This window comes from Lissotriton vulgaris, chromosome 9 (assembly GCF_964263255.1).
Source record: "Lissotriton vulgaris chromosome 9, aLisVul1.2, whole genome shotgun sequence".
Classification (NCBI taxonomy): domain Eukaryota; kingdom Metazoa; phylum Chordata; class Amphibia; order Caudata; family Salamandridae; genus Lissotriton; species Lissotriton vulgaris.
In genome coordinates, this window is record NC_141697.1 from 705,833,114 (window position 1) to 705,848,722 (window position 15,609).

General features: G+C 44.4%; 1 protein-coding gene across 1 annotated transcript in view; it reads left to right on the top strand.

The window, feature by feature from the left end:
* Nucleotides 1-15,609, top strand: part of TBCB (tubulin folding cofactor B) — a 234,590-nt gene that overhangs the window by 152,947 nt on the left and 66,034 nt on the right. The window contains exons 3-4 of the mRNA XM_086938442.1: nt 8,010-8,106; nt 10,598-10,783. Of these exons, the coding sequence (XP_086794568.1) occupies nt 8,010-8,106; nt 10,598-10,783 (283 nt within the window). The remainder of the gene's footprint in view (nt 1-8,009; nt 8,107-10,597; nt 10,784-15,609) is intronic.

The window sequence follows — 15,609 nt, forward strand, 5'->3', positions numbered from 1 at the left end:
CGGTATTCAGGAAGTCAGGGAGCCAAGATTGTGCACCGCGAAGATCTCTGGATGGAAAACGGTCAAGGGTCCCCGATGCAACCGCATTGAAATCTCCACCAACTATGAGCAATCCCTCCGGCAGGCCCAAAATGGCGCTCCCGAGATCTCGAAAAGTCGTCGATTGTAAGCCAGGGGGGGACATAAACAGAAACCAAAACCAGGGTACGCCCCTCCCATCTACCCGTGACGGCAACGTAACGTCCTCTATCGTCAATTACACTAGTCTCCACCTCAAACGGGAGAGACATGCGCACCATAATCCCCACCCCTCGGGACCCCGAAGAGAACCCCGAGTGTGCCACCATTTTAAACCCTTTCCTGTTGAGTGCGTGGCACGTATTGCCAATGAGATGAGTTTCTTGTAACAAAATGACATCGGGCACACACCTTTTAAACATTTGCAACACCACCCCTCGTTCTATGCGATCACCCAGCCCATTCACATTCCAACTCAGTACATTTAACGTCTTACCCCCCATCATCAAAGCACGGCCCCCCCCCCCCGAGAGCAGTCACCGCTACATAGCATTCAGAAGAGTGATCACCTTGCCTTGAAAAAGAAGAGTAAAGAAAAACACAAAGGAAACAAGCAACCCAACCACCCCCCACCCTGCACCCCTGCATTAGACTAAAAAAGCCCCCCCAACTAGCAGTGTGCCTGTCGCCCCAAAAAACTACTCTACGAAAAGCCCCCAGAGGAGAAAGGAGACTGCCTATCCCCCCCCCACCCCGTATCCCCCGATCCTGAAAAAGAACAATAATAGAAAACAATAGTCTGCGACTGATTGCATGTGCAGGCCCATCCGCCGAAGGCAGTCCGAGAAAGTTCACTCACTCATGAAGATCAGGTCCGCCCGACGCCCCTTCCGTCTGATCCTAGGGCGTACTCCGTCGTTGAGGCAAAGTGTCCAGCCAGTCCCCAGCCGCTTCCGGCATGTCGAAAAACACTGCCCGGCCGTCATGTTCAATCCGAAGTTTCGCTGGAAATAACATAGAGTACTTCATCCCCAACTCTCTCAACCTACGCTTGACTCCCATGAAACTTTGCCGGCGTTTCTGCACCGCCTGAGTGAAGTCCGGGAAAAAGTTGATATCGGCGTTCTGAAACTTCAATGGCCCACCTCTCCTCGAAGCCTGCAGGATAGCGTCCCGGTCTCTAAAATTGAAGACCCTGGCAATGATGGGGCGCGGAGAGGCTCCCAGTTTCGGCTGGCCTCCAGGTAGTCTGTGCGCCCGCTCCACCGAAAAGAACTTGCTCAGTCCACCGGGAGCTAATTGATTTAGTACAAGGTTCTCGACAAAAAGGTCGGTAGCATCCTCCTCGGCGCCCTCCGGTACTCCTATGATGCGGACGTTCTGGCGCCTGGCCCGTCCTTCGAAATCATCGAGCCTGCGGGCAAACATGTTCGTGGCTTTCAGGTCCCAAATCTCTGACTGCAGGTCAGTCACGTCAGAAGTTAAACTCAACGCCTTTATGTCGAGCGACTTGACCCTGTCATTAGTTTTGCCGAGATCGGCTCTGATGAGGTTAACTTCAATCGCCAACGTGTCGACCTTGTGCGTTAACACTTCATGTTGTTTATGCATTTCGGCCTTGATGCCCGCAATGGCTCCTATGACATCCCGGAGGGTGGGTTCCGAGTCATCCGGTGACACATCTCGCTGCGTGTCTTTAGTGCGGCCTGAGGCACCAGGCGAGCCCTTCGGGAGGGTAAAGCGTTCATGAGATAGTGGGCTGCGAAAGGGAGGGTTTTCTGATGACCCTAGGCTTCCCTTTGTCCGGATCACCCCTGCCCGCCATGTTTGGTGAAGGGGGTCGCTCGGCCTGGAGAAAGGCCCGGTCGTCCCCGTAACCCCAAGTCGGTAGAAGTCAGTACTCGCCTCCACCACTCCTTCAGCACTTCAATCCGCTGAGTGGTCTGGTCCGGTCGCTGTTGCAGAACGGGGCAGTCTCCACCTCACCAGACTGCCACTGCGTAGCAGCACGCCGTCACCCACATAATGCCAGGCTATTATGGCGTCGTCATCCCCAATCTTCAACACGGTTTAACTCCACGTAGGAAGCTCGGATCTTCGTGTGGGACAGGATAGATAGCAGGATTAATTCGGATGATCGGAGGGTCTTCGGAGCTCCGAGCTCACGCGGCCATCTTGGTTGCCCGCGAAGCTCCTCCCTTGGTATAAATACTTAGTAAACTCATTGCCCGTTTTAGAGCTGCCTCAAAATGGGAAACTGTGGAGATATACAGTCTCTTCAAAACTTTTGGCGCAGCATAATTTAGGACTCTGATGCATCTTAGAAATAAAAAAGAATTTAATCCGAAGAAAGTTTCAAAATAAATCCTATATAATTTGATGGGTGCACCACCATCATTCCTCCTCTGTCCACTAACTAAAATATGCAGGCTACAAATTATCTGCGTTTAGTTCCTGCTAATTTACGTCCTTTAATTCAGGAATGCATGGCAGTCCCTTGATGGTGACAGTGATTTGGTGCTGGTTATCCATATGGTACAAAAGAGACCTAACAGTTTAAATCCGGACCTACCCAGGATTAGTAGATCAACACAAATTTCACTGCACCCATTCTTCGTGAACAAGATGTGCAGATTTGTGGTGGCGCAATTAATATATGCTTAAACCTTGGTTGCATACAGTTGTTGGCTTTCTTGGTCAAATTGTGGTCGAAGAGTCACAAATTTTTTAAATTGATCTGGATAAGAGGTCCTTAAATCGCCAAAGTTAATACTAAGTGGCCTGTAAGATTGAATGAGTTCTATTAGCTTGCCGCGATCCATTGTATTTTTACTGATACTTATTTTTCATAACTCCTGATAAATCTGTGTTTTAAAAAACCTATGTTTTCATAACTTTTCTACATTTTTCTGATGATTTTAATCAATCAGCAATAAATATGTAATCTGAAGCGGACCCTCAAGTAGAAGGATCATTGTTGCTAAAAGTAAGGTGGCATAGAGCTGTAGTCGGTCGTAGTGTGCATCAGGTGCCTTTGCCTTCCTGGCTGAAGTGTTAGTGCTAGTAAAAAAAAAAACAAGCATTTGCAATGCTATAGGTCTCGTATTAAGAAAGTTTGAGCTATTGGTATTGTAAATGACACATTTTTTATTTAGGTTTTGTTTTTGAAAATAGCGAAATTAATAGCTTTGACATTTACCATGCCAATAGTTATAACTTTCGCAAATGTGACACCTATAGCATTTGTAATGCAATATGTGTTTTATTTACGTGACTTACATGTATTGATATTACAAATAACAATGGTTTTTAATTTTTTTAAATAATTAATACTTAAATAAAAGTACTGTAATTCATAATAACAATAGCTTAAACTTTTGTAAATAACATTTGTGAAGATTATGTTCAGTGTATTTTATTGTGACGAAAATCCAAGAACATATGTCAAATATTAACATCTTTTTGTTACATTTGTAATAAAGCTTGAAACATTGAGATAACATATTTGAACCAGTTGTTGAATGGTTGCACAGATTGATGCTGTCGTGGAGCTCAGTGATGTTGTGGTGCAGCTCAGTGATGTTGTGGTGCCACAGAGTGATGATGTGGTGGTGCTGAGTGATGCTGTATGCTATGCTATGTTTTTTGTTTTGCTATCCTATGTTTTGTTTTGTTATGCTATGCTGTTTTGTTATGCTATGCTATGCTATGTTTTGCTCTGCTATGCTTTGTTATGCTATGCTTTGTTGTGTTTTATTATGCTATGATTTGTTTTGCTATGCTATGTTTTGTTATGCTATGCTGTGTTTTGTTGTGTTGGTATGCTATGCTGTGTTTTGCTATGCTATTATGTTTTGTTAAGTTTTGTTCAGCCATGCTATGTTTTGTTTTGTTACGCTATGCTGTTTTGCTGTGTTTTGTTTTGTTATGCTATGTTTTGTTTTGCTATCTGAAGCTTAGTTTTGTTATGCTATGTTTAGTTTTGCTATCCTATGCTTTGTTTTGTTACGCTATGCTATGTTTTGTTGTGTTTTGTTATGCTATGCTATGTTTTGTTGTGTTGTGTTAGGCTATGCTTTGCTATGCTATGCTATGTTTTGGTATGTTATGCTATGTTTTGCTCTGCTATGCTTTGTTCTGGTATGCTTTGCTTTGTTATGCTATGTTTTGTTATTCTATGCTAACCTTTGTTTTGTTATGCTATGCTATGCTTTGTTGTGTTTTGTTATGCTATGTTTTGTTATGTATGCTATGGTTTGTTATGTTTTGCTATGTTTTGTTTTGTTATGCTATGGTTTGTTATGCTATGCTTTGTTATGCTATGCTTTGTTGTGTTTTGCTATGTTTTGTTTTGCTATGCTTTGTTATACTATTCCATGTTTTGTTTTGCTATGCTATGTTTTGTTTTGTTATGCTATGGTATGTTTTGTTGTGTTTTGTTATGCTATGCTTTGTTATGCTATGCTTTGTTTTCCTATCCTATGCTTTGTTTTGTTATGCTATGCTATGTTTTGTTATGCAATGCTGGTGAGGGTGAGTGGGGGTGGGTGGGTGAGTGAGGGAGGGTGGGTGAGTGAGGGAGGGTGGGTGAGTGAGGGAGGGTGGGTGGGTGAGGGTGGGTGGGTGGGTGGGTGGGTGGGTGAGTGAGTGAGTGTGAGTGTGTTAGGGCGAGGGGGTGAGAGGGTTGTGAGGTTGTGTATCCTATGCTTTTTTTGCTATGCCATGCTATGCTTTGTTATGCTATGCTGATGAGGGTGTATGAGGGGGAGTGAGTGAGGGGGAGTGAGGGTGTGTGAGGGAGAGGGTGTGATGGTGTGTGAGGGTGAGAGGCTTGGGATGGTGAGGGGGTGTGAGGGTGAGGGGGTGTGGGTGTGAGGGGGTGTGAGGGTGAGGGTGTGTGCGGGTGAGGGGGTGTGAGTGTGAGGGGGGTGAGGGTGTGAGGGTAAGGGTGTGTGTTGTGGTGAAAGGGGGTGTGAGGGTTAGGGTGCGAGGTTAAGTCAGGGTGCGTGAGGGTGATCGGGGTGAGGGTGAGCGGGGGTGAGGGTGAGCAGAGGTGGGTATGCACACAAAAATCAATAAAAATATGTTGAAATTAAATGCAAGCATGAAAAGCCCAGTTATGAGAAGCCTGTAAAAAAAAAAAAAATCTCGTAGTGAGGTGCAAAACGAGACGCACGGTGCGTGAACCTTACAAATGTGAAGAGCTTGCAGGATGCCAGATGCTAGGATGCGCGCGATACAGTTACACGCGCGAGACAGTTACACGCGCGAGAAGCCCGTAGTGGAGCGCGAAATGCACAAAGATGAGCATAGTTAGATATACAGAACGAGGTGGATATGTGTGTGGGGGTGGTACTGAGAAGTGTGGTGTTTGCGATGAACACAGCACGAGAGCCCGAGGGAGATACTTGTAAACCGAGAGAAACATTTCCAAGCGAGTACACCGCACAAGGTCACAAAAGAGCAGTGCGTGCGGTGCTCACGACACAAGCACAACAAAATCAAGTATGTGGGAGACTTAAACACAAAGTATTTTGTATGTAACGCATTGTCCGGTGTGTGCTCCTCACACAAACACGGGAAGCCTCGTGTGGAGAAGGAGTAGACACACAAAGCGTGAGGTGGGAAAAGATCGTTTAACATGGAAAACTGGTGTGAGGGGTCAACAAACGAGCCCTGTGTGTGATTTTACCACACAGGGTAACCCTGGTGTGAGAATACGATCGTGTACAGTGCGTGTGAACCGCTCGCAGGCAGCCAAGAGCGCGAGAGGCTCACACAAACGGGTGTGAGATAGACGCTGAGTATGGGCAAGTCTACGCTCTCGAGACGCCTGGTGTGTGCCTGTGATGCGCCCGAGAAGTAGAACGTGGAAGATGCTCACAGACAAGAATCCTAATGTGAGATACTCTGAAACATAAGCGTGTTGTGTGTGACTCTCAAAAACAAAGTGTGTGTCTGTGTACCATGCCTGTGCGAAATTCAGGGTGCGTGAGATGTACACAAACACGTGGCGCCTGGTGCGTGAAATATGTAGAGCTACGACAAGCATAGTGCGTGCTGCACTCACAGGCAGGAGAACCGAGCTGACCAGGCCAGCCCACCCCCTCCCCCGGGTAGAGACTGAGGCCGGAGTCGTACACAGAAGCCGAATGCACGTGCCACACATCTGCAAAGACCACGAACAGTACTAGGCTCTTTTGGAGAAATAATCCCCTGGGAACTGTAACTGAGAGTCAGACCGTGGGAGTTGCACCGACTTCATGGTATACGACAAAGGAATGCGATTTATTATGGCATTCTCGAAATGATGTACCCCTCCTAACTAGACGTGTAGCCATATGCGATAGTTCTTGTATTGAAGGTGCAAAATGCGTTTTACGAGGCAAATAGTAAAGAAAGAAAAAACAATAAGGTTCGGAGGTGGTAATACACGTTCAATCTCTTCATTTCCATACAACACAAGGGCTTCTGTATAAATATGCTCAGATTCAAGAAAAACATATTTGTGTACGCGAAATGAGTGTAAATTGTCCCACCGAAGCCTAACAAATGCTGCAGGAATAAAAGATATCAAGCGTGTACAAACCGAGGAATCCGGGGTGAGGTGTGCAGGCTGGCTACTTGCATATCTCGTTGGAAGCAACAAAAGACTTGCGCTTCGTGTTGCCGCCTCCCGTGGTGACTGGAAAGCCATTTTAAATGGGAGAGAAGGAAGACGAAAGATAATTGCCGATGCACAGGCTTTAAAGCGCGAGGCGGCTTTCGCTGCAGTGCTGAGACAGAAAGACTCAGTGCTGCGTTACAACAATTGTACAGCTTTATCATGTGTATACTATTCATGATCAGAAATTAGCAAGAAAAGGAGTGCTTTTTCTGGGAAAATTATCATGCGTTTAGATAACTAATGGACTTTGAACGCAGACGTGGCGCTGCGGTGTTTGCATAGAAGATACAAAAGTATCTGTGCCAAGATTTAGAAACTTCAGTTAGAGAAGGTGCGAGATTTCTTAATCTTATGTATTTGAGGAAAAACACGGAGGAGGTGAGGGTGTTGATCATCTTTGAACTAAAAAACATGTACAGCAGGGGGTCGGCAGTAGACCTCAACGCTATGGGGTTTGGTTCTATTTTACACTTTTATGATCTGAGGTACGGGAATAGGGATCAGAGGTAAAGAAGTGTGGGGGAAGAGAGACGGGTTGCCGGGAGAGAGGGAACCGCACCAACCCTAACGAAAACGAAACTAGCATCTGGCGGAGAGCGAGGGATAGAGAGGAGGCGGGGCGGGTAGCAGAGCCGGGGAAGTACATGCGAGTCATGGCCTGCGGCCGTGAATAAGTGACAGCCGGGGGCGGGGCAGCGGAAGCCTTTGATGTGGCAAATGCTGCTGGCAGGGGGAAGGCTCGGGCAAGCTCGTGCACGAGGAGCTTGTCACGTGATTCGCTTCTCGTGAACTGTTGAAAATCCGGATCGTAAAAAGTCAGCTTTGTGGATGGACGGCATTAGGTCTCTCTACGAGACCTAAAAAGTGTAAGACCACTGTGCACATTATTTACAAGGACCCTGCAACTTCAGAAGCCGACCGACCAAAAGCGTAGGATTGTGGATGGGTCTCAGATTTCCCAACCATTTGCATTAAAATTCAGTGGTACTGTTTTCTCTTATCTATGGCTCTGATTCTGTTCTTTATCCTTGCAGTCCCCACAGTGTATTCATTCTTTGAGGTCGTTCAAATAATCTCATTTTGCCCAATTAAAAACAATTTTTTACTCTGTATCCGATTTAGGCAGTCTTAAAATCAAGTACCCATAAACTTTGGTTTACAGGAATTGTTGTGTTTTTAAAGATCTAATTTTCTTCCCTTTTTTACTGTTCAGAAGTGTGATGAACCACTATTAAATGCTGTGAAAGTTCACCTGATAGACCTGTTTGAATCACAATATTAAACGCTATTTTCCAATGTTTCTTGATGTTTTATTTTTTTGTAGGTTATTGATAAAAGTGGTTCAAGGATTGGAGAATATGAAGATGTCTCAAAAGTAGAAAAGTATGAGATTTCAAATGATGCTTATGAACAAAGATCAGGTAAAACAGTCTTGTAGAAAGAGTCAAGTTCTGTGCACACACACCACACACACACTTGCAGATGCATTTCAATAAGTTTATTGAGTACAAACTGGAAGAGATATAACTTTTGTAATCTACTTATGTACACATCTTAACAGTAGCTATGGTGATTTCCTTGGTTACATCCATCACCCCCTGACACTCTTCAACTGCATTACGTATAATCTTCACTTATCCAATCCATTCTTGAACCATTGTATCCTTATCATGTATGCATGTAGAAAGGACAGACCTATAAAGTATCCCACTTACAGACCACAAACATTTTCACAACATGCCCTTAACTATTGAAATGCACCTGTTAGTATGACCTGTCAAAAATGTCACCCACATGTGTATGCATTTTTCCAAGCTCTGGGACTACTGATATAGTCTGTACCGGTACAAAAGGGGGTGGTGATGGACGGAGCATCTGAATCAATCAAACACTCACACCCAGTCAAAAGATCTGGGTTTAATCCATCACCGTTCTTTAGCCCACTCTGCCACCCCAGTTCAGACATGGCTATATGCAAATCAGTCTGACCCTGTGTCTCAGTGGAACAGGCCAGACCAAACAGCCAAGCCATGCCTTCCCTGGACCGGAAACAAGCTTCCAAGGACCGGTTTCCGGTATTCCAGCCGTCTTCAACCCGGCTTGCTTGAATCCAGTGGCAAAGTACTACTGATATAGTCTGTACCCTCACAATCTTGCCAAGCTTTTTTTATTTTTGTTTCTCTTTTATGGGATCTCCACTTCTATTCAATTATTTGCGATTCCTTATTTTGCCATAGCATTTAAGGAATCGCAAATGTTGCGATTCCATAACCCTTTCGCTACGGCGGCTATTCCGCCGCAGCGCTAACGGTCGCGGGGGCATGTGGGTGAGCTCCGCGGGTGACAGAACCGTTCCGTCATGGCTCGCGGGTGAGCTGTGCTCATGACGGAACGGTTCCGTCACGGCCCCGCCCGCTCAATTAAACGCGCTGCGCAGGCGCAAAATCAGCGCCGCGCAGCGGCCGGGCCGTGACGGAACCGTTCCGTCATGATCACAGCTCACCCGCGAGCCATGACGGAACGGTTCCGTCAATAGCTTCGAAGAGGTTAAATGATATGTATGACACATTTTGAAATTGCGATTTTGAGTTAAGAAATCCCAACTTGTACTTGGTGGTAATTTGCGATTTCTTTTAAAAATGCCCTATTTGGCTTTTGTGAGGGTGGCATGTGACACACATACATGCCCATAGGAATGCATTGGAAGTTATTCTTTGTTTGCGAATTCGCAAAATGCGAATTAGCAAATAAAGAATTATAAGGAATCGCTAAAAAATAGCGATTTTGTACATACATTCCGTTTTGCGAACTCTAAATAGCGATTCGCAAAAAATCGCTATTTAGGATTCGCAAAACAGAATCTTGATACATCTGGCCCCTAGTCACTAACACCAGCCACCTCTGCCTATATGCGGGATCACTAATAATATGGAGTTGAACTTTTTTCTTTGTACATTTTAATGCAGTGGTACCCATGCGCTGCTAGGTGAGCTTGTTGATGTAAATCTTTGAAAGACTCATTGGCATGAAGTAGCTGGATCCATCATATATTGCTGCATGCGCCTTGTTGTGAAATGGTGGCAGGGTGGATCTACTTTTCAATCTGCAAATGGAGGGGTCAATGAAAGACACTTAGCAGCCATGTTGATTTAGCTACAACAGAAGACATATGAGTACATACAAAATAATTACAAGAGGTGTGACTTAATGAGGTATGCCGGTAAGCCGAAGGCACCCCTGGGAGCCGCACACAGCAGTTGGTAGGTTGTTTTGAAGCCACTAATTCCCATACCAGGAACTTTACCTACCAGGGCGTGTCTCGGCTGGAGTGGGATGTCCGTGGATTATATCAAGCAACGTTGGCACCAATGAGTGGTGTAGCACTCTGTGGGGGTTTGATACCTCATCCTCCGAAGGATGGAGCTGCTGGGACTATCACTGCGTTCTACCGCCTACGCAATGGCACAGCACAGATGGGGGACCATGTTTTCATTTGAAACAAAAAGTGTAATTTACTTGATGAAAACGTGCCAGTTTCAACTAAATTGGAACTTTGTTGAAAACAAGCCCATGGAATCTATCCACTTTCCAGGTGCAGTTTTAACGAGACCGGTAAAGGGGCACTTGTAATGAGCCCCGTAGTCCCACAGCCCCTTAATCATTTTATATTCCCTCCATCCGGTCAGGAAGTGGACCGGGGCCAAGCAGCTCGTGGGGTTTCAGCTGAGCTCCAATTTTATAAAAGTGCTAAGGCCATTGCCCCTTCCCTGCAAAATGTTTCTGTACCACTAAGAATAGTTGAGGTACGACGGTTTGTAACTTGCTCGTATTTTGGCCCTGAAGTACTTGTCTTCTGAATTCAGTTGTTTTATTGTTACACGTGTCTAAAGATTACACGCTTTTGTTGTTCAGATTCTGTTCGTTCTTTCCTCAAACGGAATAAGATGGGACAGTTCAAAGATGATAGCTTGGCGAAGTCTGACCTCGAGCAGAAGCTGGCGGTGGAGAAATCTTTGGTCGAGACGATTGCGGTAGGAGCACGCTGCGAAATCCACACTCCAGGGCAGCCTACAAAACGTGGCACCGTCCTTTATTCAGGTGTGTAGCTTCACGTTGTTCATGAGCAAACTGGCTATAAGTTTCATTGCGTTTTTCCTACATTGATTCTTTTAAGTACAATCACAGCTTCTCCGAGCTTTGCAAATTGTAATAACTATTATTTCAAAACGTATTCATTTTTAAGTAACCAAGATGGTTTTAGCTGCATTACTTCCTACTGTTCTGGTCTAGAACCAGGACAAGGGTTATAAAGACGAGAACATTGAACTACTGCATACTCACAGCTATTGGAACATTGCACCCAATGAGAGCGAAATATTTCAAATTTAAATAGGAAGAAACTATAAAAACATAACCGTGAAATACTAAACATGAGCAGCTACCATTGTTGGCCTTCTAGAATGCCATTGTCTTCAGTGCAGCTCCCATTGTGCCTAATATAGCAAAGTAACCACCTACTGAAGAACATACTATAGCCTTATAGCTCACTGTAGTGGGCTATACCGGCTATTAGAGGCCCGAGCTGAAGGCAAAGGACTTTTTAACAAGGGAGCAGGACTTTAATAGCCGGTATAGCCCTGCTACGAAGGGCTATAAGGCTATTAGAACATTCTGTCACTAGAGGGCAGAATGTTCTAACAAATCAAACAAAGGCCTCTGGGAGCTCGAGGGGATTTAATCCCCTCGATCTCCGAGAGGCCTTTGTAAAATATTGGAATGTTGCTCTGCTGGGCTTTACCAGCCCGTAGAAGCAGGGAGCACTCCATTGTTCTATTGTGTGTTTTGTTCATTATTGCCCCTACATGTAGGGGCCAGGCATACAAAGTGGCTTGGCCCTGCCCCAGAAGGGAAGCTCCAGACAAAACCTCCAGACGAATGTTTGCCTTCTAGAGCCTAATCAGTCGGGCACATCCTGATTCGACCTCACTTCGAACTTTGCACTCATAATCAATGAAATAACTTTTGTACTTAGGAAGACTCGAAGACAGCACAAACGTAATTGGTGGAATACTTTAGTTAATGTCAGTCAATCACTCTGGGCTGCTTTTCAGTCCATTGTTGTTTTTTTTGTAGTTTGCCTATGCCGTTACATTTTTGAACCGGCTACATGTAGATCAAACTGAAGAAGAGAAGTGTGGCTCAATGGTTAGAGCGGCAGACCCTGGTGCAGAGGTCTAGCCCGGGACCAGGGATCAATTCCCCGCCTCGGCGGGTCTTGGGCTCAAAATTCCACGGACCTGATAATTCTCGCCTCAGTGCCTATTCCAATCATTGAGTCCCACTCTGCAACTCTGGGCAATAGCTTCCTTAATCTCCACAACGGCCCCCACAACGCTAAGGATGCCTGGCCTCCACCTTGGGGGGTGCCCAGGAGTGGACGCCTCACAGGGAAAGCCAGGATGGGTTCCACAGCGGTATTCGTACAAGCGCCTTGAGACCCTTGCGGGTGAGTAGTGTGCTATACAAGTATCAATTTACAATTTACAACACTTACAAACAGACCTCAAAGTAGAAGACCAGCCCAGTTTTACCAGTTGAGGGATGAAGAACCTTTGGCTTTGATATTCACATTGTGCACATTAACCCATAATGACTAAAGATAAACTTAAAGTGGGCAACTGCCACTGTCCCAGTCTTTCATTCCATAACAGTTTACTGCACTACTCTGAACCAACACACAGAGTACAAAAATGCAAGGAGGAGCTGCTCATTGTAACAACTTCGGATTAGGTAGCAGGGAGCGGGAGATAAAGAAGCAGGACAAGGAACAGGCGAATGAAGGTGTGACTCACATACTAGAAAGTCAATGGCAAAAAGCAAAAAGTGAACATACATTAAAATATTGAGCATTAACTAAGAAGAAGAGTTGGAAAAAAAGTTATATCAAATTTAATTAGTTGCGTTGGAGCAGAGGATCTTATAAGTGAGAGAAAACCAAAATACTAATTTTTGGCTTGACAAATCAGGATGCCTCCTCCTAAATATTTAATGTTGACATGTATGAGTTTTCTCTCCCTGTGGATAGACCGTTGTTTCTGCATCTTATTTCACCCAATGGTGACTCCGTGCCTGTATAGGGGAACATTGAAGGAGATGACATCGCTAAGCGGAGGCTTTTTCTCTGTTCTTCATGGAAGGTGATTTACTGGTGAGGACTAGTTACCCAACTAGGATCATCCCATGAAGTACTATTTGCGATACGAATAGTCCTCCATTCCGTCTCATAGAGGGAATCTGCCAGTTCCAGGAGGAGATCCTCTCTAGAGCAGCTGCACAGGGCTCATACCGGTCTCTTTGAGCTTTGATTACCCACTCCTACTGATCAGGGCGAATGCTATCTCCCTCAACTTAAAACAAGTGAATTTTAATGTCCAGGAACACAAGTTTCCCCTTAGTGCTATATGCAGGATGACCTGAACAGAAATAAATAGTAAGGTACAGCCTTGTATGTTCACCAGTAAGAATCGTATCCTCGTTTGCATCTTGATATATCCGATCTGCAGTTTCCTGATCCCGTTCTGCAGCCCCATGTGTGCCTGTTTGTGGCTTCACACTACAGAGTTAGAACCCTATACTCCCTGAATGAATGAAGGTTTTTATAAAGAGCTACTGCTACCTAAAATGGTACCCAGGCACTGCTGGATGCCCAACGGTAAGAGAAGAGCTAGGTTTTAATATGTGGGCGAAAAAGAAGATAGATGTGTTTAATGTCGATATGTAGAGAAACTTTGATTGTTTCTTTCGGCAACACATTAGACTAGACATTGACTATATGAATTGGAGCAGACATTTTCCACGTTATCCCTGCGAACCAGTTGTAGTGATTTATTTCTCTGTGTCCTATTTTAAGATGTTTCTACAACCCTGAAGATCTTAATGTGGCATTGAGATACTATAATTGCACCGAATTGTATCCACACCAGGATGGAATGTTGCTTCAAAACCCATAAGAATACATTATTCAGTAGATTAAATGTACCTTGAGGTACTGCCCTGAAAGCGTTGTTTCCATTTTTAGCTCTCACTTTTGACTTGCTATTTTGAAAGCCATCTTACCTTTCTGTTGCCTACTTGAAGCCCCATCCGAAAGAGAGAGGACTTTAATGTTGAGGTCCCTTGGCCAGATAACCAAATAGGACATGGCTGTGCATTTCCTTTGTGAATACTAAATACTTTAAAGATCATCACTCAGATATTTATGTTAAACCTTTGAAGGAGAAATTGATCTTTTTTTTTTTCCTACCACGTGTATGACCACTCCCATTTCCGTTCAGGATGCCACCTTGTTTGCCTACATAGCGGTCATCTGTATCCTGTTTTTTTGGATTGATGAATTGCTTTTTAAGGTCATTGTATCGCGTAGACTATGGAAAATGCTCCAATTGCTGCTTTTTGAAAGGTTTCAGTGGCCCTGGAACACGTTTTCTCTGATGTATCTGCCTTTTGTGCTTCTATAACATCTTCAGTTCCAGTGCCTTAAGTCTTGAAGGTTAAGAGACTGCTTTATTCTTCTTAGTCTCGAGAGGAGCTGGATACTCCCATACATAAAAGGTTTTCAGAACGGTGTTGACATTCATTTGTCCTTTATGATCAAAGTAATTTCTTTTTTTTCTTTTATTTCAAATCATTTTTATTGAGAATTTAGGATAAAACAAAGGAAAAACATTGCAGAAAAAGCTTCAATTACATAGATGGATTGATACATGTTATTAAATGACACTTACATGTAAGGAAAAGAAACATGAGATAAGAGGACCAAATACATGGCATTCAAGCTAGCAACAATAGGATCGTTCAGTGTGATCAGATGCGAAGATATACCTGCAGGGAACCATACAAGAGTAAACACAGTCTCACCCGTTGCTTCACGGGGGTCATATTGAAAACATTTGGCATCAAGAGATTTCCATAGTTTCTTTTTTTGAGGGACGCCAAGTGGCCGACTGCAACGCTGGGTTGTCAGCCCCTCTCAAGAAGGAGAGCCACTCCCGCCATATTTCAAAAGTAACCTCCGACGAGCTTTTCCACTTACAGAAGATAACCTTGCAAGCCAGTGTTAGCATCAGATCAAGAAGTTGGCGGTCATGAATGTCATGAAGCTGTGGGTCTAGCGCTCCTAAAATAACCTAAATAAATTCCCTTGTGGGATTGATGTGAAAGGTTTGGTGAATATAATCAAAAATCCTATCCCAGAATGTCTGTAATATAGGGCAGAGAAAAAGCATGTGTGCGAAGTCCCCTACCCCTGTTTGGCAGTTCCAACAAATAGGTGTATCTCTCAGATGACATTCAAAAAGTCTCTGTGGAGTCGAGCACGTCCTGTTCAGCAACATATATTTTGTCTGACAGAGAATTGGGGACACTTTGTTAGTTAAGGCAGTTTTATGAATTATATCCCAATCTAACACTATCCCCGTCGTGTTGGGTTCCGATTCCCATTTACCTTCCGCCTTTTTGTGGGATTTCCCAGGTAAAGGTAAGAGTAGTTTGTAGACTCTAGATACAAAGTGGCCAACGCGAGTAAAGTGTGGAAGATGTGTCACAAGCCAAGGTGTGTCGGTGGAGAGATTACGTTTTGAGATGATTGACTTCAGTTTCAGGAACTGGTAGATGTTCATGGGGGACAGGTCATATGACGTCTGTAATTTCGAGAAAGGAATGAGTTGCGTTCCCTCGTTAAGATCCTTAACCATATTAATGCCCCTTTCAGACCATGATTTCCAGAAAAGGGTTTCGCCATCTATTTTGAACATAGGGTTTCTCCAAAGTGACATAAAAGTGGTTTTCTTAATAGTGAGGTTAGTTTTGGGGGTTTGATCAAGCCTTAGTAAAGCTTGTCTGGTATTCAGTAGGATATATTTGGA